Below are 25,052 nucleotides of genomic sequence, written 5' to 3'. Positions count from 1 at the left end.
TGTAGGCACCCCTGGATTGGTTTCTGCCTCTTGAACGCCTATTCCTGCCTCTCTGTGTCTTAGAGGAGTCCGGAAAGGACCAATTCTTGGAGGGCCAGTTCCTGCTAAACCTTGGAGGTTGAACCTGTAAGAAATCTTTCACTGTTTGTACAGATTTCGCCTTCTCTTCCATCTTTTTTAGTACCTGCTGTGCAGGGGAACCAAATAAATTGACTTTGTCCATGGGAGCATCTAAAAGCTTTGATTTGACATGGTCTGGTAATGCCTGCTCTTTCAACCATGCATGTCTCCTGATAACTGTGCCAGTCATGGCTGATCTAAAGGAAGCCTCCAGTGCATCATAGCCACATTTTAAAGAATGGTTACTAACCTGCTGTATGTTATGTACCATTTCCTGAACATATTTCTTATCTAAAGATTCTTCAGAGGACAGCTTTTTAGTTAACTGGTCTAGCATAAACTCTTGATATTGAATCATATGAAATTGGCAGTTCAAAGCCCTAGCTGACAAAGTAGCAGAGGTGTAAACTTTTTTACCCCATCGCTCTAAGGACCTGGATTCCCTTTCAGAGGGGAGGGGGTTTTTAGTAGATGTCATTGCTACAGCTTTAGGGCCCTGGGAGATAGTCCCTGGATCTGCAAAAGGAGCCTTGTATAAATGGTGATGAGTGTCTGGGACCCTGTAGAACCTATCGGGCTTAGCAGGGGCCGGAGGTAATGAATCAGGAGCAGTGCAAGCATCATTAAATGCATCATCTACAACAGAAAGAACTGGAGGTATAGCTAAAGGTCTATGCTGTGGCAAATGTCGAAAGGTTCTAAGCCTTTTTCTGGAGTCTGAGAAATCTTGGCCCTGCCACTGAAATTGTTCCCTCATAGCATGCAAGGTTTCCCCAAAGGAAAATTCCTGAGGTGGAGAGGCTGAAGGAATGGACTCTTCAGCATCAGAGTCTTCGTAAGGAGAATAAGGAGCCTCAGGAGGGTCTGTATGTTCTGAGTCATCAGAGGAATCATCTGTGGATACTGGCTCTGGGGGCTCTGCTCTCGGCCTCTTCTCTGGAGGTGGATGAGAGGTCCTGTCTGGATGAGGCTGGGATCCACGAATTAAAGAAATGAGATCCTCAGCCAAAGAAAGCATATGGGAACTGGTGCTGGGCCTGTGAGAGGGGGCTTGACAGGCACCGTTTTTGAAGCTTTAGCTGCTTTAGCCCTGGCAAAGGCCTTAATAGACATGGCTGCAGGAGGCCTAGCAGCTCCACGTGCAGGGTTTAAATATCCAAGGGAATAGTGTCTGATAATTCCTGAGAAACCGCAACTGCAGGTTGGATTTCAGAAGCCGATTCCACCAGGTTAGAAGAGGCCTCGGTAGAAGGCATGTTTTCGGCTGGGGGAAGAACCGCTTGCTCGGTTTCAGCCGAAACCCAGACACTTGTGGTTGGCTTAACGCGGTTTCGGCGAAACCGCGGACCGCGAGTGTCGGTCCTTTTCCTGCGTTTTGGTTATTTGTGAAGTCGGAGGATCCGACGGCATGATATAAGCAAAATCAGAGCCGAAAAACTGTTCTGCAAACTCCGACCGGCGTCTAAGCGTCCGTCGGTTAAAAGAAGCACAGGCTAGACAAGCTGCTACGTCGTGGTCTGGGCCTAAACAAGGTAAGCAGTAAGAGTGGAAATCTTTATGAGGTATTTGTTTCCCACAAGTTAAACAGTTATTCGCTTTTTCTGACATCGGCTCAGGCCAGAAAGAGTCGCCAACGGGTACTTAGCTTTTAGAAGTCTTGAGTAGTATTCGGTAGTAGTAATCTCTGGTTCTGACCGACCGGCACTTGCGAACAGCTTCTGCTTGAGCACGCGGCAAGAAAGACTGAGGAAAACGGCGTCGGCTGATGCCTTTATACCCGAAGAACTGCAGCTATGACGTCGGGTGAAGCGCGACACCAGCCGAAGCCAGACCCAGACTTTGGAATCCGGCCGACCGAAGGGCTGCCTGACGACAGGACTACCCATTTGTAAGGACTGCAGATGCATCCTTGAAGGACATGTGCCTCACACCAACACATGTACTGGATGTCTGCTTCAGGCCCTGACGGCAAGAAATAACTGAGGTCAAGACGTCGGCAGACTCCACTTATACCCCGGCGTACTGATGTCAGGTTAAGGTGTCCGCCAGTGGTAGGAGGAGGGAAAATTCTTACTCTGGTAGTTGGGCTGGCCAAGGGCTTCTACGGCGGGAAAGCCCACAAATCAGGATTGCACAATGAAACACGAACAGCATCTCTAGCATCCCTAGTGGTTACCACAAATGGCACTGCAGAAAAGTTACATGGCAAGAACAGTCTGCTGCCTTGTAAAAACATGACAAGGGTAATGTTGGCTAAAGAATTACATTTAGGGCTACAAAGTAAAAGTTAATAGAACACAGATGATACGAACAGGAAGACAATTTAATTTTAGTATAATTTCCACATAAACCATATATATGACTTACTGCAGTATTCCTATATTCCAAACTTTTCATATAAAATGTTTGAGGTTATACAACATACCTGCCGTAAATCCATAAAATCAGCTATCTCACTGTCATACACCGAGCCATCTTCACCGTAATGCTCCAGAATAAAGTCCTGATAAACAACATGTAATTTAGTTGTCAATTTGTGTATTACTTGATTTAAATTGGATATTAGAACTTACTAGGTGATGTTTAACGGTTTATTACTTTGCAAGATTAGGCTCCACAACTGGATATGTCAAAATGCAGTGACTGTAATTTTATACTTCAAAAATACCTTCTCATAACCGGCAACTTTTTACAAAGAATAGTATTAATGAAACTAAACATCAAGTCCAATTTGTGGAAAAGAAATATGTAGTTACTTATGTCATGTCTCACAAAAGCATGCATTTTTAGTCATCTTTCTGATTCCCCACCATTATCTAGCCACATCCCCCTATTTGGCCCAAGCATATACTTTACATTGTATTAGGAACTTAACATAATTACAGATGTATGCATAGTTTCACTGTTAGGGTATTCTGACATGTATGTAGTCAGTGGCTAGATAGTACTTAAAAGTTCACCTTTCCCCTACTGCTTTAACTGTGCCTAGTTTTCAAAGCCAGGAAGTCAATAGTATTAAGAGGTGCATAGAGTAATGCCATATGACTCTGCACCAGTCCAGTCCACTCCAGGTTGCCCAATCTAGGGGATCCACTGAGAGTGGCTCCAAAACAGGGGATCCCACCTAGTTTCAAGACAAAATAAAGGAGAGAAAATCTAAAGGATTGCCACCCTAACCGCCAGGAAAAGGAGATGAAGGAAAAATAAATAAAATGTGGGCGAGAACAAGAAATGCAACAGTGAAACTACTCAGACATCTACAATTATGGTTAAGATCTTTACACAAAGAATAGTTGTGTAACAACTTACCATAACCTTAGATGTCCTTCTCTTCCATGTTGCAGTAATCATAACATTAGGGAGGTTGTTGCCTGCAGCGCCGACATCCGGCCAGTATATCAAAGACTTTGGAGCAGGAGGGTACGTGTGACATCCTATGTCAGAGCCATAAACCGACGTAGGCTATAAAGGTGACATCTGCACGTACCCTCTTCAGAATGGACTGCTGCATACAGTGGTATACCTGGAGGTTTAAAGAGGGTGATAAAGGGAAGACCCTTAAGACTCACATGTAGACTAGACTAGAGGGTACTTGATACCCTGTGTGTAGTGGAGAAGTTAAGAGGGTGAGTGACTATGTCTCCACAGATAAGTAACAGTAGATTAGAGCGGTAACTAAGAGGGGGTAGGAGGGAGGGACTGAATACTGCAACATGGAAGAGAAGGACATCTAAGGTTATGGTAAGTTCTTACACAACTATTCTATGTCATTCTATTCTTATGTTGCAGTATTCATAACAGTAGGGAGAGTACCAAAGCTTTTAGGTATGAGCCTGGCTGGAGGAATGAGGTCCCTGGTCAATGAGACCTTGTAGAATAGATCTGGAAAACCCAGCTCTATCTCTGGACGCTAGGTCCAGCTTGTAATGTTTAGTAAATGTGTGCAATGAAGCCCAAGTTGCAGCTTCTAAAACTGAGGCGTAATCTACCCTTTGAAAAAGGCAGCTGAGGAAGCAGCTGCCCTGGTGGAGTGGGATTTGACATGTCCGTGCAAAGTTTTTCCATGACTGGAATAGCATATGCTAATGGTCTTGAGAGATCCATGAAGAAATGGTCTGTTTAGACACTGCCTTCCCTAAAGCCCTTGGGTGGAAAGAAATGAACAGCTGGTCAGACTTTCTAATAGGTTTGGTTTTGTCTAAGTAGTACTTCAGTTGTCTGTGGACATATAAAGAATGAACACTCCTCTCTAAGGGATTCTGAGGGTGAGGGTAAAAAAAGTACAGTTGTGTACACTTACCATAAATGTAGATGTTCGAGTGTATTCACTGTTGTAGTCATCACATTTGGGTTATCCTGCCAGGGGTAGCCCTTAGTCGGCCCGAATACCAGAATTCATTACATCAGTTTTTCTTGCCCTGTCAGGAGCCCCCAGACAGGGAGCTAGACTATGATGGAAGAACACCACCAGCAGAAAGTAAATACCAAAAATTCCATGTAAAGAGAGGAAAAGAGAGAGAAAGAAAGAGGATGGAGTGAGGGAAACCAGGACTGCAACAGTGAATACACTCGAACATCTGCATTTATGATAAGTGTACACAACTGTAGTATGTTCTTCATGTTTCATTGCTGCAGTCATCACATTTGGGTTGATTCCCAAAGCTGAAGAAAAGGGTGGAGGCAGTCAAGAAGACTGGAGGCTGGCAAGGATGCCCTGCAAGACTGTGGTTGCAAAGCCTGCCCTGGGTTTGGAGAAGAGAGGCAGGTGGTAATGCCTGGTGAAGGTATGAACAGATGTCCATGTTGCAGCCTCTGGGATGTCTCTGGTGGGGACCCCTCTGAGAAAAGCTGCGGAGGTGGAGGTTGCCCTGGTGGAATGTGTCCTGACCTCCTTTGGGGGGTGGTTTCCCGTGCTGTTTGTAGCAGAAATGGATCCAGTGTGCTATCCATTTGGCTGCCCCTGCTGCGAAGCTGATAAGCAAATGATCAGTTTTTCTAAAAGATTTAGTCCTGTCCAGATAGAATCTGACCTGTCTGTGCACATCTAGAGAGTGCAGAATCCTTTCCCCCTTGTTTTGTGGGTTAGGGAAAAAGGTGGGCAAATGAATGGATTGGCTGAGAGCCACACTGGATACCACTTTAGTCATGAAGGATGGGTTAGTCCTCAGGGAGACCCTGTCAGCATGAAAAATTATGAAGGGTTCTACAGCCATGAGTGCTTGTAGCTCTGATACTCTTCTAGCTGAAGTGATGGCCAGAAGCAAGGCTGTCTTTCAAGAGAGGAATTTTAACTCTGCTGAAGCTGCAGGTTCAAAGGGGGGTAGGGTGAGCTTTTCCAGCACAATGTTATGGTTCTAAGCTGGGGTAGGAGCTCTTCTGGGTGGCCTTAAGTTGTTAACTCCTCTTAGGAATTGTTTGATGAGAGGGTGTGAGAAGAGAGGTGGCTCTGTGCTGTAATGAGCAGAGATGGCAGAGGCATGAATTTTAATAGAAGAGAAGGATAGACCTCTGTGTAGTAGGTCTGCTAGGTAATCCAGGAAGAGAGGTAGGGAGGGCTGTGCCGTTCCGGCACCCTTAGCCTGGATCCAGGTGCAAAACCTTTTCCACTTGTCAGCATAGGATTTTCTAGTGCTGGGGCGTCTGGCCTCACGTATAACATCTACGACTTGTTTGCTTAGGCTGGCAGCTTGAGGAGAGTTCAGGGAATAAGCCAGGCTGCCAGGTTGAGGGTCTGCAATTGGGGATGCATGAATTCTCCATTCCTCTGAGTCAGGAGTGTTGGGATCTGAGGTAGGTGCCATGGTGGCAGGGGTGACAGGCTGCGCAGCAGTGAGTACCAGTGCTGGCATGGCCAGTCTGGGGCAGTCAGGATCGTCCTCGGTTTTTCCTCCCTTATTTTTAGCAGTACCCTTGAAATGAGTGGTAGAGGGGGAAATGCGTAGACCGAGAGGTTTATCTACTGGAAGGATAGAGCAATCACTTTCCAGGCCTTGCTGTGAGGTTCCCTGGGGCAGAATTTACTGAGCTGATGATTGGAGTGGGAGGCAAAGAGGTCCACCTTCTGTTTGCCCCATTTCTAGGTTACAAGGGTGAAGGTTCTGTGGTTTAGCTGCCACTTGTGTGGGTCTTACAGGTTTCTGCTTAAGTTGTCTGCCAGAGAGTTTAGGGAGCCTGGCATGAACTGTGCTAGCAGGTGTAGTTGCATGGCTGAAGCCATGTACCAAAGGGTTATGGCGAGCCAGCAGAGAGGATAAGAGTGAGCCCCTCCCTGCTTGTTGATATACCACATCACTGTGGTGTTGTCTGTTTTGATCAGTAGAGGCCCCAGGGAGAGTAGGGTTCTAAAAGTTGTCTGGGCGTACTGAACAGCTAGCATCTCTTTTTGGTTGATGTGCAGATGTATTTGTTTTGGGCTCCAATGGCTCTGAATGCGCCTGCCATCCAGGTGTGCACCCCAGGCATAGTCTGATGCGTATGTGGTGAGGGTCTGGGCGGCGTGGGATTGTGAGAAGGGAAGTCCCTTGTTGTGGTTACATGCTGCTGCCCACCAAAGAAAATCTTTCCTTAGATAAGGTATCACTGGTATGAGAGTTTCCAGGTCTTGAGAGCGTTAACACCAAAGGCTTTTTAGGTACCACTGTAGTATCCGCATATGCAGTCTGGCATATGGAATGAGTAGAATGCAGGAGGCCATGAACCCTAGAGCTTGCAGGATTTTCCTTGCGGATAACTGGGTTCTGATGGCTAATTGAGAGAAGTAGCCTGTCAGGTAGGCTTGTTTTTCTGGAGTAAGGAATGCCATCTGGGATGCTGTGTCCAGGCTTGCTCCCAGGAATACAATTTTTTTGTGTGGGGACTAGTTTTGATTTCTTTTCATTGATAGTATACCCCAGGGAGATCAGTAGGTCCTTTATAAAATTCAGGTGCTGTAGCAGCTTTTCCTGACTGTCTGCCTGAATCAGGCAGTCGTCTAAATATGGGTAAATTTGAATATTTCTTTGTCTGCAAAAAGCAATTGTGGGAGCCAGACATTTTGTGAAAACTCTGAGAGCAGAGGATAAGCCATAGGGAAACGAAGAGAACTGAAAGTGCATAGATCCTGTCCTGAAACGTAGGTATTTCCTGCATGATTCTCTGATTGGGATGTGTAGGTAGGTGTATTTTAGGTCTAGGGTGGCTAACCAAGCATCCTTGGAAAGCACTGGTAAAAGTTGCAGGAGGGTGAGCATTTTGAATGTTGGTATCACCAGAAAGGTGTTTAGAATGGCTAGATCAAGGATGGGGTGCCATGTGCCCTCTTTTTTGGGTACCAGGAAGAGTCTGGAGTAGAAACATTGGCCTATCTGTTCTGCAGGAACATGTTGTGTTGCCCTCATGGAGAGCAGGGAAAGGACTTGCTTTTTGGTCTCTGCCCACTGGTTTGGAGGAAGATCTGGGAACCCTTCTGGGGTTGGCGGAGTGTGGAAATAAAATTTGTATCCCTGTGACACTATGTTGAGGACCCATCAGTTGTTGGTAATGCTGGCCCAGTTGCTTTCATGGAAGGAGAGTTTTCCTCCTAGGGGTACCAGCAGGTGGGCAGAGGTAGGGGGTGGAAGTGTAAAGTCATTGTGAGTTCTTACCATAAGGGGGTGGCTTTGCACTCCCTGTTTTTGAAGAGGAGGAACTCCACTGCTTAGACCTCTGCATTCCCTGGGGCTGTTGTCTGCGGGGGGGCGGGGGGGTCTTGGCTGAGCTGGGCTGGAGGGGACAGGAAATGACCAGTGCTTGGAGGGGCAATGCCTACTGAACCTCGGTGGCTGGACCAGTAATTAGTCTAACTGTCTGCATAGATTTAGCTTTTTCTTCCATCTTTTTTAAGACATCTTCTGCTTTGGTGCCAAATAAGTTGTCTTTGTGCAAGGATGCGTCCAATATTTTGGATATGACATGGTTTGGCAAGATTTGCTCCTTAAACCAAGCATGCCTTACTAAGGACAGAGCCAGTGACTGCTGCCCTGCAAAATGCTTCGAGGGTGTCAAAACAATATTGCAAGGTGTGCTTAGTAACTTGACTTGCAGAATGCATTAACTCTTGTAATTATTTGTTTTCTGCACAAGCAGGAAAAAGATATTTTTGTTTGAGGAGTTCCATGGTATGTCACTGGTATTTCAGCATGTGGAACTGACAATTTAACGCTCTAATAGCAAGAGTAGCAGAGGTATATACTTTTTTACCCCATCTGTCTAATGCTCGGGAATCCCTATCTCAGGGGGTGGGATTCTTAGCTGAAGTTGCTTTGATTCCTTTAGGTCCTTGTGAAATGACCTCGGGGTCAGCATTAGGATTTTTACAAAGAAATCTGTGAGAGTCAGGGACTCTAATACCTGTCAGGTTTCCTGGAGGAAGGGTGTCAGGAGTCAGACTGAATTCCATAAAAATATCCAGGACAGGAGAATTGGCCAAAGGTTTGTGCTGTGGTAGATCTAAGAATTCCCTGAGTCTTTTTTTTGACTGAGGGTAGTGCTGACATTCCCATTGGAAATGCTCCCTTAAGGTGTGTAGGGTTTCCCTAAATGAAAAATCCTCAGGTGGAGAGGCAGAAGGAATGGATTCCTCTGCATCAGAATCCTCATAAGCAGAGAGAGGTTGCATATCTTCAGATGCATCAGAGTCACCGGACTCCTGTTCAGACAAAACTACTGGGGACAAATCTCTTTTTCTTTTAGAAGAGGTAACCTGGCTGCCCCTAATGAGCATAATAAGGTCTTCCGCCATTTTAAGCACTTGAGACTGAGGCAAGGAAGCAGGTGCGTGAACTTGGGTCATTGGTTTTTTGGGTGTGGTTCGTACCCTGGGCCTTAGAAACTCTAGTTTTAGAAAGAACTGAAGATGTGAAAGAAGTTGTCGGTCTGTGTCGAGTATCAGCAGTGCAAAGTATTTCCTCAGAAGCCGATGCCTGCTCAGCAGCTCTGAACCCATCCAAGGTAGAAACATCCACAGGATCCTTAGTCGAAGAAAAGTCTCGCTGCATACCGGTCTCCGAAAGGGTCTCGGTAGCGGCTTGCGAATCCACAGAAGCGGGCATCAGGGGCTGCGAAAGTGCCTCACTGAGGACAGGAGAACTGACGACTAGCTTAACGGAAGCGTAGTCGGCAGTTTTGGACCTGTGCGGTCTGTCTCTGTCTTTATCCTTACGTTTTTTTCGGAAGATCGGTAGTGGGATGGCTTACTGAAGCCATATTGGAATTCGAGGGCTGAGAGCGGAAATATCTAGCTACAATAAGGGCCCGATGATGTATAGTTCTGGCGTTGAACAAAGCACAAAAGCGACAGTGGGGAACATCATGGTCTGGGCCTAAACAGGTGAAGCAGTAAGAAGTTTCGGTGTGGTATTTGCTTTCCACAGGTGAGACAATTGTTAACTTTTTCTGACATCGGTTAGAGTAAGACAAAAGGATCCCAATGGAGTACTTAGCTTTAGAAGACTTCAACTTCAGTTTGGAAACGAAAACTCAGGAAGCGGCTGACCGGCACTCGTGCGAACTGCTTCTGCTTCAGGCTCCTCGGCAAGAAAGACTGATGTAATGGTGTCGGCTGCCTGTTTTTATACCCCTGATGAACTGACGTCAGTCCTGGAGCGAAAGCAATCAACACAGAAATACTACGCCTCTGGTATTCGGGCCGACTGAGGGCTACCCCTGGCAGGATAACCCAAATGTGATGACTGCAACAGTGAAATACAAAGAACATCACGTAGGTTAATGGTCTTGTGTAATGAGAGCTCATTAATCACTTTAGGCATGAAGGAGGGGTTAGTCCTGAGAGCACTCTGTCCTTGTGGAAGATAAGGTAAAGAGGGGTAGCCATGAGGGCTTGTATCTCTGATACCCTCCTGGCGGATGTAAGGGCCACTAGCAGAACTGTTTTCAGGGTACACCGTTTCAGGGATACTGAATGTGCTGGTTCAAAAGGTGGCAAGGTAAGTTTTTCGGTTTACTATCAAAATTGCGAACGGCACTACGTCGACTGTCATATACTCGAACATGGAAGGTCGTAATCAGTAATGTCGAAGACAAAATAATCAATCTAGGAATGGTTTTAACATGGGTCGAGGTAGGGGAGATGTTTGTAGTTCGGAATAATACTGAACACCTACCTCGACCCATGTTAAACCATTCCTAGATTGATTATTTTGTCTTCGACATTACCGATTACGACCTTCCATGTTCGGGTATATGACAGTTGACGTTGTGCCGTTCGCAATTTTGATAGTAAACCAAGTTTTTCTAGTACAAAATTCAAGTCCCAAGGTGGGGGGTATAGGCTTCTGTGGGAGTCTAATATGGAGTACCCCTTTCAGGAAAACCTTGACCTCCAACCTAGAAGACAGAGGAGGTAACAAGGGCAGTCAAGCAGAGATGGCAGATAAATGGACCTTAACGGAAGAATATGTTAGTTCTGATTGAAGGAGCTCACACAAGTACGAAAGGACCAGGGGTACAGGAATAGTGAAAGGGTCTTGATTTTTCCTTTGACACCACCTGGAGAATCTCTTCCATTTTGATACATAATTTCTCCTGGTACATGGCTTTCTGGCCTCCTGCAGAACATTGAGTACGTTCTCCAAGTATAGGTGTCTGAAGGGGATTAGAACCCTATCACCCATAAGGTCAGTTTTACATTGTTCACCTGGGGGTGTAGTAGGGATCCCCTGTCCTGTGTGAGCAAGTCTATTCGGTGGGGTAACCTGTGAAGACTGCCTTGGCTAGTAGATGGAGAAGGTGAAACCAATGCTGTCATGGCCAAAAGGGGGGTCACCAGCAGGACTTTAGGTTTGTCCCTCTGGATTTTCAGGAGGACATTCTGAATCAGTGTGAAGGGTGGGAAGGCACTGAGAAACATCCCTATCCAAAAAAAAGAGAAGGCGTCCACTTTCCAGGCTTGAGGATGTGGGTCCCTTGTGCAAAACACGGGCATCTATCTGCTTTGGGAGGAGGCAAATAGATCTACTTGTGGAATACCCCACCTGTGGATAAGATCTAGGAGTACTTCCCTGTGAAGCATCCATTGTGAGAGGGTACTGAAGTTCTGCTGAGAATATCTGCCATAAAATTCTCTGTGAAGGGGATGTACACTGCTATTAGATGAATATGCAGTGATGATGCTAGGGTCCAGATCTGGGTGGCTAGGCTGCAAAGAGGGCAGGATCTCACCCTAGCCCCCATTTGTTTATGTACCACAGGACAGTCATACTGTCTGTGATCACTTTCCGGGTTCCTGGGCGTAGAGCTGATTTGAAGGTTTGGAGGGCTAGAAGAAGTGCCCTCATTTCCTTGATGTTGATATGGTCCCTCTGTCTTAGTGTGGACCATTTTCCCTGCACAGTGAATTGCTTCTGGATGTGTAATAGCACTGCACCCCATCCCATGTCTGAGGCATCTGTAGAGACCTGTTGTAGGGGGGCAGGTACCTGTAAGGGGGTTCCCGGGATGAAGTTGATGGCACAGATCCACCACTGAAGTTCCCTCTTCAGTCACTGAAGGAGGAAGAGGGGGTGTCCAGGGGATGAGAGTGTTGGCTCCATAAATTCTTCGAATCCACTGGATTTTTCTCATGTGGAGTCTTGCCAGGGGCAACATGGGTATCAGGGATGCCATGTGGTCTAACATCCTTAGGAATTCTCGTGCTGGCAAAGAAGTGAGGGTGATTAGTTTGTTGAAGTAGACAGAGAGGTCCATGGTCTTTTGGTCTGGAATGAAGGCCTTCATGTCTGTTCTTATCCTGCATCCCAAGAAGACCACGTCTTGAGTGGGGATCAGGTGAGACATTTCCTTGTTTACAGTGAATCCTAACTGAGTCAGGGTGGTGATCACCTGTTGTAGGTGGTGGAGGAGGACTTGACGGTCCTGATGAAGAATTAACAGGTTGTCTAGATATGGGTATATTTGTATACCCTGAATTCAGCAGTGAGAAATAAAAGGTGCAAGACACTTTGTGAACACTCGAGGAGCAGTTAAGAGTCCAAAGGCAATGTAGAGAACTGAAAATGTCAGGAACCTACTGCAAGGCGTAGGAATTTCCTGTAATCTGGGTGTATAGGAATGTGAAGGTAGGTGTCCTTCAAATCCAGAGCTACCATGAAGGCGTGTGTTGGCATGAGTGGTAGGAGCAAAGGAGGTAAGGTAATTATTTTGAAACTGGGTACCTTGAGGAAGAGGTTTAGGAAAAAAAATCCAGAATTGGTCTCCATGGACTGTCTTTTCTTGGTACCTGAAACATTCTGGAGTAAAACCCTTTGTTTCTTTGTGGGGTAGGTACCTGCTCTATGGTGCCCTGAGCTAGCAATTGTTGAATGATGGTGGGGAAAAGATGAGTTTGGTTTGATGGAGGTTGAGGATTCCACTGGAAGGGGGGCAACATCCACCAAATCATAAAGTATATGATTGAGAGGACATAGTTTTCTAATGTGATTTTCCACCAGGAGGGTAGGGAAAGGGTGAGATGAAGGGAAATGGGAGTGTTGAAGTTTAGATGTGGGAAGTCACAGTGGAGATGGTCTGGCTTGGAGATGGAAGAAGAGGAGGAAGGAAACCTAGGTGTGTAGTTTTTCCTAGCTTGCCTACATCCCTTTGGCTGAGGTGCTGAGTGGGAGGACTCTCTCCTGACAAAGGAAGTTCTTTGTGGATAGTTTCTGTAAAATCTGGGGACAGGAGACACCAGTAAATGCTTCAGGTTTTGTAGTTCTTTTCCCTTTTCTTGAAGGGATTTAAGAAGTTCTGCTGAAGCTTGTCCAAAAAGGGCTTTACTGTCCAGTGAGGCATCAAGCAGTTTAGTTTGCACATCCATAGGTAGTGGCTGACATCTCACCCAGGAATATCTCCTCAGCACTGAACCTGATGCAGCAGATTTTGAGGAGGCTTCCACACCATCATAGCTGATCTTGATGGAATGCCTAGTCACCTGAGATGCTGTGGAAAGTAGGGTGTTTAGTTGGGTTTTTACTGGTGAACCAAGAACGTCGGACAGGAGGGTAATAGTTTTGGAAAGGGTGTCCAGGACATAGCTAACCATGTGGGTTTGGTAACTGAGAGCTCTTATAACCAGAGTGGAGGAGATAAAGAGCAGCAGATGGTAACTGGAAGAAACTGCAATAACTGCTGGGTCTGCAGGTGGGTTTTTGAATAGGAATTGGGTGTCCTGAGGCACCTTGTAAAATTGGTCTGGACATTTAGAGATTCAGGGTTAGGAATCTGGGGCCTGTGAAGCGGCCAAGAAGGCATCTTGGAAGGCAGGTAGCAAAGGAGGAACAGCAGAAGGGGATGGTTGTTACATTTGCAGCAGGTCAAAGTACCTTTTCTTAGTGTCAGAGACCTCTGAGGCCTGCCACTTAAAATGTTCCCTCATGAGGGAAATGTTGTCCCCAAAGGTGAATTCTTCCCCAGGAGACTCAGGGGTGATAGGATCCTCTTCCTCTGGGGTGATAAAATCCTTAGGGGAATCAATTTGTGAACCATAGGTTAGTGATTCCTCAGAAGAGGAGTATTCTTCCTCTGATACCGCTAGGGGGTGTACTGAAGGAGCAGCAGCTGGTGATTGTTGGGTCTGTAAGGCCTGGAATGCCTCAAAAAGACTCTGGGAAAAAACTTCCCATCCAGGAAGAGGTTGAGGTTCATAATGTTTAAGTTTTTGTTCCCTCTTCATAGGGGCAGAAGGCTTAGTATGTGTGGGAGCCGACGTCTGGGTGGATGGTAGGGAAAAAGTAGGCCCTTCTGACTGTACGAGCTGTAGTTCCCCTCCGCCATCAGGATCTGATGGCTAATTAACCTCAACGGACGTACTCATTGTTTCCACCATCCCAGCTTCCATTGAGGTTCCCTGGCATGGTTGGGAAACGAAGGTCTGAAAAGATCCCGGGCTTTCATCTGCATCAAGAATCTCTCCAGATGCCTGAGGTGCAGCGTGGGAATCTGGCCTGATTTTCTTGGCCTTCTTTCGTGGCGGCTCATCGGACGTGCCTACCCCACCCTTCATACCAAGCACGAGATGCTGGTGCCTTTAATTTTCTACGTATAGTTTTAACAAGGCCAGATGGCTGCAGAGAGTCTTAGGAACAAAGGATTTACAAATGGGGCAAGAAGTATGGTTGTGGGCCTCGCCTAAACAGAAAACGCACTTTTCATGCATGTCCTTGTGAGGAATCTGTCTCCCACAAGCACACATCCCCTTTCTAGTGGACATGTACATCTGAGAAACTAGCAAAAGACAAAAGGAAACCCAACAGGGTCCTTATCTGTAGTGGTTGGCTGTAGTGGTCATCTGAATAATGAGCGATCTGCTTCCCAAACTGGCGAACAGGAGTCTGACATTCACTGTGGCAGAAAAATTCTGAAGCGGGTACGTGCAGACATCACCTTTGTAGCCTACGTTGACTTATGGCTCTGACATAGGACGTCACATGTACCCTCCTGCTCCAAAGACTTTGGTATACTGGCCAGATGTCGGTGCTGCAGGCAGAAACCTCCCTACTGTTATGAATAATGCAACATGAGAATAGAAGGACATCTGTACTATGTTCACTGCAGTACTCACTGCTGCATTCTTTCCTCACTCTGGGAAGTCTCCCAAGATAAATGAAATAAACAGACAGTATGAAAGCAAAATTAGATGGAAATTAGACCTTGAAGGATAGCAGAAGCTGTTATTCTGGATGCTGACCACAGGTTGTAGTGCTTTAAGAAAACATGGACAGAGGACCAAGTAGCTGATTCCAGAATTGCTAAAGTAGACACTACCCTAAGAAAGGCTGTAGTGGAGGATGTGACTTTATCAGAGTGAGAGCTACTGTAGCCTGGCACCCTCTTGTCCTGATGTTGCCAACAAAAAGCAATACAATTCCCCAGTCACTTAGAGAGGGTTTGCTTGTTCAAAGGTTTTCTTTCCTTCCCTTCTTCCAATACAGGCAAACAGTTGATCTATGTTCTGAATTCCTTTGCCCTACGCAAGTAAAATCTCAGCCGTCTGTCCATATCAAGGGAATGCTGAGTTCTCTCTCCTGCTTTCTGTAGCTTAGAGAAAAAGGTAGTTAGATGCTCTGATTCAAAGTAATTTCAATAACTTCTTTAGGCATGAAAGAAGAACTAGTACACAGAACCATTCTATTCTGATGAAAGAACAAGAAAGGTTCTCTGTATATTAACGGTTGTGGAGTTCTGAAACATGCCTAGCAAGGGTGACTGCCACCAAAAATGGTGTCTTTCATGAAAGGAATTTAACAGCACACAAAGCTGGTGGGTCAGAGGAAGACAATGTTAGTTTCTCTTGTGCAGAATTCAAGTCCAGTAACAGAGATATTTATTTTCTTGGGGTGTCTAGGTTGAATAATATCCCTCAAGAACTGTTTAACAAAAGGACTAGAATATACACGGTACTGAGAGGCAAGTAGACTGACATAGCTGATACATGAACTTTAAAGGAAGCATGAACAAAGACAGATTTTTTAGATGTGCAACAGATAATCAAGGACAAGTGTAGCCTTTTGGGGGTCTGAGTCCTCAGAGAATTTGTGCTTGACTGGGATTAGGAGCTCATCAAGGAAATCAGCCTTACTGTGTCTAGACTGGGATGTTTCAAGTTAGAAGGGCCATTCTCTGCAGCAGTACCTCATACCCTTGTCATTTCAGAAAGGAGAGAGAGACAGTAATGTCTTGGCCAAAAAGAGTCTATGAGAATCACTTTTCACCTCTCCTGCACTTTTGTCAACACCCTGGGGATCAGAGAGAAAGCATAAAGAAAAAGACCTGTTCCATCTACGGCAAAGACATCTGTTATCTAGGCTTCTGGGTTGCTACCCTTGAATAAAACTGACTCAGCTGCCTGCTCAGATGACAGAAGCAAACAGATGTATTTGTGGTACAGCCCACTTGTTTGTGAGCTCTACAAATGTGTCATGTGAAGTATCGATTTGTGCGACCTTGCAATTGGCCTGCTGAGATTGTCTATCAGATTGTGGTCTGAAAGGATGTATGTTGCCTTCAGAGAAATTCTCTTCTGCAAAATCATTTCCTAAGCTTGCATTGTTAACCTGCATAGTTTGTAAGAGTGAATCTTCCCCTGCCTGTGTATCACTTCACTGTGGTGTTGCCTGTATTTAGGAGGACCCTCTCTGGCATGGAGAACTTCTGAACCTGCAGACTCTACTTTAGAGAAAATAGTACTAAAGTAGCTACAAATCAATACCAATTTGTGATAAGGGATTCTGAAGTTACTTAAATCATGTCTCACAGCAACATGCACTTTTAACCATCTTTTTCATCTCCTACTCCTCCAATCCCCAAGACTATCTAACCACATCCCATACTTGGCTCCCCAGGCTACACCTGAAGAATCTACCATCAGAGCCATTGTTTGACTTCCTTCTTTGAAGGGCACACCTTTGTTCAATAGGCAATGCCAGCCCCACTATGACATTTCTATTCTGATACATGGCAGCAAGGTTTCCAAAGGACTGAGATGCTACCTCCATCTGTTAGTGAGATATGACATCTTGGGGCAATGCAGCAATTGCCTCATGTACACAGACAACCCTCTCCACCTACCACCCAACACTACAACCTGTGAGAGATGCACTTATATAACCAAACTGGAAGCAAAGCTCTCTTCACCCAAGACTGGACTAGACAGTCAAGAGAAGAAGGTAAACACTTGCACCACACCACACTCATCACATAGTCCCTCAAAACATACACCACTAAAACACACACATAGAAACACAAAACACACACCTACATTTGTGGAGGCTCTCAAAAAAAATCTACCCAAGCAACAGGAACCTCCAAAGCAGAAATGCAAGAAACCTCCACCCCCCCCAACACAACCCAAATGACACATAGCCCACAAACGCAGTGTGCCACTCAACCACAGCCCATAAGGCATAAAAACGTACCTAACACTCTAGTCATAGGTGACTCTATAGTCAGGCACACTGATGTTCCACTCACCAGGCTAAACAAGGAGAAAGTAATTGTCAGCTGCCTGTCAGGTGCCAGGATCCATCACATAACGCATGCACTCAGGTCACTCCACAGCAAGTACAAATATGACTCTGTCATTGTCCATGTTGGTGTGAATGACCTGAGACATACCTCCCTTGACTGCATGAAAAGAGACACGGAGGAGCTTTCTAATCTTGTAGCCCAGGCAGGTATGACCCTAGCCCTGAGTAGCATCCTGCCATCACCCAGAATGATACCACAGTACAAAGACAAAATGATTGACTTCAACAATTGGCTAAGCTTCTGGTATCATTCTAAGGGGATCCAGTATCTGTCTGCTTGGGATGACTTGATCGACAAACCACGATGCTTTGCCAGAGATGGCCTGCACCTGTCGCCCTTAGGATTCCGGATACTGGCTAAGGCTCTTGCCACCCCTATAATGCCTTTTTTAGGCAAGATTCAAATGACAAATTCACCACCGTAACAAGTACAAGCAAGCAAAATTTGAGGGTAATGCTACTCAATGCTAGAATTCTAAACCTCAAAATGCACTCACTCGAGGCACTCCTTAAAATGGAGAACACTGACATTTGTGCAGTGACAGAGACCTGATTCAAGGTTCCAGAGAGCACCCCTGCATTTCCAGGCTATAATTCATACCACACCTTTTGGCCACCTAACTTGGACCGAAGCACTAAAGGCGGAGGCGTGTCCATATTCATTAAGGATATCCACACCTCCAGGCTAGTTGCTCAGCATAATGCATCTAAGATTATCCAAGTGCAACTAACTCTGGGCAAGACCGCAATGCAAATTGTAGCTTGCTACAGATCCCCCACCATGCCCCAGGATTCCCACTCCTCATTTCTTGATACAATGGAAAATATTAGGGTACAACCTAACACCCTAATAATGGGTGATTTCAACTACCCCACCATTAACTGGGAAAACTACTCATGTACCAACTCTTGTGCTCAACGTTTTCTGGAATTCATAAATTCCAATGCCTTGCATCAACTTATCCACACCCCCACCAGGGGCAGCAATATCCTAGACCTGGTCATTACCAACATGGGCAACCGGTGTTCCACACCAGAGGTCAATTCCTCGTTGGTCAGTTCCGACCACAAGCAAATCACCCTAGACATCCACATCCCAGCCTCACCCCCCCCCCCCAATTAGGGAAACCGCTGTAAAAAATTTCTCCAAAGCCAACTTCACACTTCTTAAGACAGAAGTGGCAAACGTCACGACACCCATGCTGACGGACAATAGAGATATGACTGCTGAATCCTATACAATTACACTTTATAAGCACTTACACGAGTACATGGATCATGCAATCCCTAACAGAACCAAGATGCTATCCTCCAGAAAAAGGAAGCCAATCTGGTGGTCCCCTGCTATAAACAAACTCTTCAACAGAAGAAAGAAACTATTGCAAAAAAGAGTAAAATCCCATGATTGGAGGAACTCCGTGGTCAGCCTCAGTAAGAAACTGAGATCCCTCATAAAATCCTCCAAAGCTAGATACGAAAACAAAATTGCTACTGATTCTAAAGACAACCACAAAGCATTCTATAGCTATGTCAAGAATCTCACTGGCAACATTCAGATCTGCTCTGAGTTTCAGCACAATGGCATTAAATATACAGAACCAACTGATATTGCCAACATCCTGGCAGATAGGTTCATTGCTAACGTTACCCCTCTCTCATCCCCTAAAGGGCCCATCTCTATACTGGAAGAATGTAAAGTACCTGTAATCATGGCTGCACAGGTAATAAACACACTCTCCAAAGCCAAGAACAGAGCATCCATGGGACCTGACAACATCCCAGGCTGCGTTCTACATGAACTACAGAACGAACTGGCACCCCACCTAAGTACCATGTTCAATCATGGCCTCACCTCAGGCTTTGTGCCCACTGAATGGCGCACAGCAACGGTTATCCCACTCCACAAAGGGGGAGCCACCACGGACCCTGGGAACTACCACCCCATTAGCCTGACAAGCCTGGTCTGCAAGGCTATGGAGCGTATCATCATGGAACTTATAAACAATGACATTGGTAATCTCCAAACTTTGGACCCTACCCAGTTCGGGTTTGTAAAAGGCAGATCATGTCTCCTAAACTTGACAGACTTCTTTGAAGCGATCACCAAAGCTGTAGATGAAGGTAAGGTGGTACACACAGCCTATCTAGATCTCGCCAAGGCTTTCGACACCATCCCCCACTCTGGAATTATAGACAAACTCACTAAACTAGGTATAAATCCCGATGTCACAAGACGGGTGCCAAGTGGCTCACTGACCGAACCCACACTGTGAAAGTAGCAGACTCTAAATCCATCTTCAGACCAGTGACAAGTGGATTACCACAGGGTTCAGTCCTAGGTCCTTTCCTGTTTAATATCTACTTCTCTGAAGTACAGGCTAAGACAGAAGGACTTTGGCTAACAAAGTTCGCAGATGACTGCAAACTAGGAGCCATAATCAAATCTCCTAATGATGTGGACATCCTACAAAAGAGCCTCACTGAGACAGATGCCTGGTGTCAAAGCCATGGCCTCAAGCTCAATGGCAAAAAGTGCATTGTCATCCCTTTTGGTAAAAACTCTGTACCCATGAACTACCAACATAGGCAGTAGTCTACTTAACACCAAAAGTGTGATAAGAGACCTTGGGACACAGGTGGACAGTAGTCTCTCCTTTGATAATCACATTGCCACAGCAGTCAGGAAATACTTCTACGTGGCACACCTCATCACAAAAGGTTTCTCATCCAGGAAAAAAGAGGTCATTGTTCCCCTCTACTCATCACTCATTAGACCCATTATAGAGTACAATGCCCCTTTTGGTATGTACCTCACAAGACATCTACAACAACTGGAAAGGTCACAGAAATACCTCACAAAGAGGATTACCGGCCTCAAACAGATGCCCTACGCAGACCGTCTAAAAAAACTGCAGCTTTACTCCGTCGCATATCGCCTACTCAGAGGCGATCTCTGCCTAACATACAAAGCTATGTCAAACCCAGAGCTGTTGGACATGCTCCACATAAAGAAATCCCAATCCCTCCGAGCTACACACTCTAGGGACCTAAACTTTGTCACCACAATAAACAGAACATGCTGGAGGGATAGATTCCTGTCTCAGAGACTTCCCATACTCTGGAACAAACTACCTATCTATATCAAACAAAGCTCCTCATTAGCACTCTTCAAGAAAAATCTTGATGATTGGATGGGAGATAGGAAATTCACCCCAGGGATCACTTCCGTGGCTCTGCTTGACAGGGGCACAGGAAAATAATTTTCTTGGGTAGCAAAAGCCAGGGTACCGTTTGGCTAGGCTTATATAGGCCCTAGGGCCAATAGCCTAGTACCTACCTATGAACCTATCAGATACTACTGAGGCTGTCTCATAAAATATATACCTAGGGCACCATCATTATACATACTGCCACATTTCCCATAATCAAAGGAATTCACTTGCAGTCATCTTTACCTTTTCTGAGGTTATGGCAAACAATTTTGTAAGTTTATGTCCTGGGGAGAAAGGCCCAGTATAGAGCTGTACCTAATATTGCAATATCCCAAAAAGGCCACCATGTGGGGAAAGTATAAAGGAGGATTTTCCCTGTTCACCATCAGCATTAGCTCTGAAAAACGTTTTACAGTGAATTTCAAGGCATTCAGAGAACCCATATAGGACCTTGTTAGGATTATACAACTGTCCAAATAAAGATAGATCTGAGTATGCTATGTCCTGGGAAAAGGTATTACTGATGGCATGTTCAGTGAATCTTAGTTTTCACTTAGAAGTAAGTGTTGGCATGCTTTGGTATGATGCCCAGGGTTGCCACGAATGTGCCAGGTCTGCAGTGTGAACATGACCCTTAAAACGTACACAAACTGCTTTAAATAGGATACCTCTACAATGGGTCTCTAAGCACCCCCCTCCTCTTGGTACCAGAAAAAGCATGGAAAAGAATCCTCTGCCTCCCCCCAGGGGCATCCTTTCTAGGGTCCCTGTATCAAACATTTCTCTGAGTACCTGACAAATTAACTGAGTCTGATACCTGAGAGTAGAGGGTAATATGTCTGAACTGTGGTTTCTTTAGATACTGTAGTAATATCTTTCTTTTAGAATAAGTAACATCAGCTTGTCCTGAGTGACAGCCCCCCAGCTGCTTATAAAGGTGGACAAACTTCCTCCAAGTCTTGGGGGAATGAAGCTGAGTGGGCTTAGGGCAGGGGGGGTCCAAACTGATTCACAGTTTAATCATCAGGTGGTCCTGTATCTAACAGCTTCTGGGATTTTCCTTGAGTCTGCCTCACAACTCTTTCGTATACTTACCTTTCTTCCATTTTACGGGTATGGTAGGTTCCTCTCTAGGGTTTGGAGGGTCAGGCCTTGGTAGGGAGGCTCCTACTGTACCTACACAGAAAGGTTAGAAAAATCCACCTAACAAAATGGGTGATGCCACCCTTCTCCTTCAGTAGTATACTTCCTGTGTAATAGGTTGTAACTCATAAGCTTGAATAAGGGGCATTATGGATCCCTGATAACACATTGTCTAGAAGAGGGAAGTCTTCAACTAGGCACATAACTGACCCTGTAACTACTAGCCAGCATGATGCATCTATAGCATCATAAACTAAAGTTATGTGCTTACCATAATGACAAATTGTTTCATTCCTGTCCATCAGATTTGACATATGGATACTTGAGCAACTGTCTGATCAGACTGGGCAAATGTAGTGCTCCACCCTCGAGCCCTTTAAGAATCTTTCCTTCCCATTATACTCCTGTCCCCCTGACTAACTCAGATTTGGTTTGATGCTTAAGATATAAGCCTCCAGTCTGCACTGCTTTGGACTCAAGGAAGAAAGACACAATCCTTCATGTCTACAGAATAGCAGCGCGAAAGGTGGAAGGGTTGTCTTATCAGACAGACTGGAATGAAAGGATCTATTATTATGATGAATACACAGCTTTCATATCCTAATCACTCAGTCTGTCCAGTCGAAAGTATGGGACAGAATCCCTAGCTAAGAAAATCCTGAGTAGCCTCATGACAGGATATCTGTCAAGATAGTAGCCACAAAGGAAGCTCTAGCTCTGGATGTGCAATCCAACTTGTAGTGCTTAATGAAGGTATGCATAGAGAACCAAGTAACTGCTTCACAAATGTCACCCAGGAACGAGATATGAAAAAAGGTGTAGATACTGCCATGGCCCCGGTAGAGTGAATGTTGGGTTTGGAAACCAATGATTTTTTTATGGAGTAATAACCATCTAGATAATGAAAATTTGGATACTTTTTTTTACCGGTTTATTCTGAGCAAAGGATACAAACAACTGTTCGTCCTTCCTGAAAGGGTATCTATGAAGATAGCAGTAGAGTTGACGGTGAACATGTAATGTATGAAGGATGTATTCACCTTTATTCTGATAGTTAGGGAAGAACAAAGACATGTGAATGGGTTGAGAAATGTTGATCTCTGAAACTACTTTCCGTATAAAGGAAGGATTTGCTCTTAACTTTAAACTGTTTTTGTGAAAAACAACATAAGGAAAGGCAGATGAAAGAGTGTGAAGCTATGATATCCTTCTGACTGATGTGATAGTTACCAGGAAGATTATTTTCCAAGAGAAGAATTTTATGCCTTTTGAAACTGCAGACTCAAGTGGAGGCTTGGACAGGGCTTCTAGGATGAAATTTAGATCCCAAGGAGGAATCAGGTCCTTTACAGGATTCACGGAAGAAAAGAACCTTTAAGGAAGGCTTTACACAATCTGCAGGAAGCCAGTGAATTATCTTTAAGACCAACATGAAAGAAAGAAAGAAAGAAAGAAAGAAAGAAAGAAAGAAAGAAAGAAAGAAAGAAACTGCTGCCTTCTGAAATATACTTGAGAAGCTTGGGCAGGAGTAAAGTAAGGTAGTAAGAAAAAATGAAAGCTCATCCTCAGTAGAAGCTGAAAATGGCTCACTATTTTGAGATTCTACCCAGGAAGTAAACCTTTTAAATTTGCTGTGATAAACTTTTCTGGTCAAAGGTTTCTGTGAAGCTGTAATGATGTGTACCACATCCAAGTATAGCAAAGCATCCCCTGCCGTAAGTGGAACTGGAGAAACCAAATGGTTAGGTTCACATTGGGAATGTCCAAGTGAGGCTCTCCAGAGGGGTGAGCACCTAGATCTGGAAGTGGATTGAGGAACCAAGTGGAGTTCCTTCAAGTAAGGATTGTACTGGGGAACCTAAATCTGTCTTAGCCAAAGTGGGGGTATGAGGATAAGAGTCACCCCACACCATATGGCTTTCTGTAGAAACATGGTCATCAGGGGAAGAGGAGGGTAATCATAAAGTAACCTGGGGGCCAATGATGGGACAGACTACCCCTGGGTGGCTCTCCCTGAGGGGGAGCTATGATGAAATAGCTGCTGCATTTCATGTTCTGGGGAGTTGCAAAGAAATCACAGCAGGGGGTGCCCCACTGATTGAATATCATCTTGACAATCTCTGGATTGAGGGGCCTCTCATAAGGCAAATGGAGATTGCTGCTGAGCCTATCTAACAATTTGTTGTGCCACCCAGGAATGTGCATTGCTGTCAGAAAATGGTGAGAAGCCACTGCCCATTGCCACACCTTCATGGGCTTGTGACATAATGGGTATGATCTGGTTCCCCCTCACTTGTTTACGTACCAGCCTACTGTCATGTTGTCCATCTGAATATTTATCACTCTAGTAGTAAGGTAGTCCTGTAACTCCTGCAACACACAGAGAACCACCCTCTCCAGGACATTTTTTGAAGACAAGCTTCTGTTTCTGTCCAAGGACCTTGGAGCATTCTCCCTTCACAAAGTCCCCCCTCCTAAGTTACAGATGCTGCTGGAGATGGAATCTGAATGGGTATGCCTGCTGATACTAGCAGAGACTACATCCACTACTGTAGATGTTTCCTGCATGAATGAGTTATGATTATGAGTATTAAAAGCATGTGTGGCATCTCTGAGACCACTGAGTCTGTAGAAGCCACTGAAAGAGTCACTTGTGATATTGAGCAAACTGTACCATCAATATTGAGAAGCAGTGAGATCCAGTACTCTTAGAACCATGCATGCTGAAGGACATCTAGCATACAGAAGACTCTGTACTGCAGATCCTAAGGATAGGATCCTGATTTGAGGATACCACATTAATGAAATTGCAATGACATCCTAGGAATTCCAAGGAATGAGTGGGATTCAAGTTGGATTTCTCCCAGACTGATGGAAATACATAAGAAAACACACAGCTGAAAGAGGCAGTCGCTGGCCTATAGAAGAGATTCCACTGAGAGGGCAGGCAGATGCCTGTCATCCTGTAAGGGAATATTTTGCATCCCTGGAGACGTAGATGGGATGCAACAACTGCTATGCATGCGGAAATACCCTGGGAGCTGAGGTAATGACTGACTACCAGTCATAGAAATCTCATGGACTCCCATGCAATCTTTACATGAAGGTAAACATCCTAAAGATCTATCAAGCATATCCATTTGTTCTTCTGTAGATATGGAAGAATTGACTGCACCAAGACCATCTGAAAGCAGGTCTCTTTTCAACGTACTTGTTCAGGAGGCTGAGGTCTAGTATAGGCCAGAGGTCCTTGGATTTCTTTGGAACCAAAAAGAATCCTGAATAAAACCCTGACATGGATGGTTCTTTTTTGTAGCAGACTCTTGACAGTAGCCTTTACTTGTTACAATGGTATATCCAGCAATGGAAAAGATGGCAGGGGGTTCCAAAAACGGAATGTGATAGCCTCTTGATATAATCCTTCTCACCTAGTTAACCTGTGTGATCTCAAACCATAAGAGTGGGTAGAGAGATATACATCCTCCAACTACTGCTTCCAGTTCTGCAGACCTCCTCGGCCCTTAGGTCTGTATCCATTAAA

General features: G+C 45.1%; 1 protein-coding gene across 3 annotated transcripts in view; it reads right to left on the bottom strand.

The window, feature by feature from the left end:
• The window catches only part of RHPN2 (rhophilin Rho GTPase binding protein 2), a 2,376,893-nt gene that overhangs the window by 1,440,247 nt on the left and 911,594 nt on the right, over positions 1-25,052 (bottom strand). For all 3 annotated transcript variants that reach the window (XM_044081870.1, XM_044081871.1, XM_044081872.1), the window contains exon 5: positions 2,546-2,623. In XM_044081870.1, the coding sequence (XP_043937805.1) occupies positions 2,546-2,623 (78 nt within the window). The remainder of the gene's footprint in view (positions 1-2,545; positions 2,624-25,052) is intronic.

Source organism: Protopterus annectens, chromosome 8.part1, assembly GCF_019279795.1.
Source record: "Protopterus annectens isolate FY-2018-M chromosome 8.part1, PAN1.0, whole genome shotgun sequence".
In the NCBI taxonomy this organism is placed as follows: Eukaryota; Metazoa; Chordata; order Ceratodontiformes; family Protopteridae; genus Protopterus; species Protopterus annectens.
Note: the sequence above shows the minus strand (reverse complement) of the source record. Positions and strands in the feature narration are given on the sequence as shown.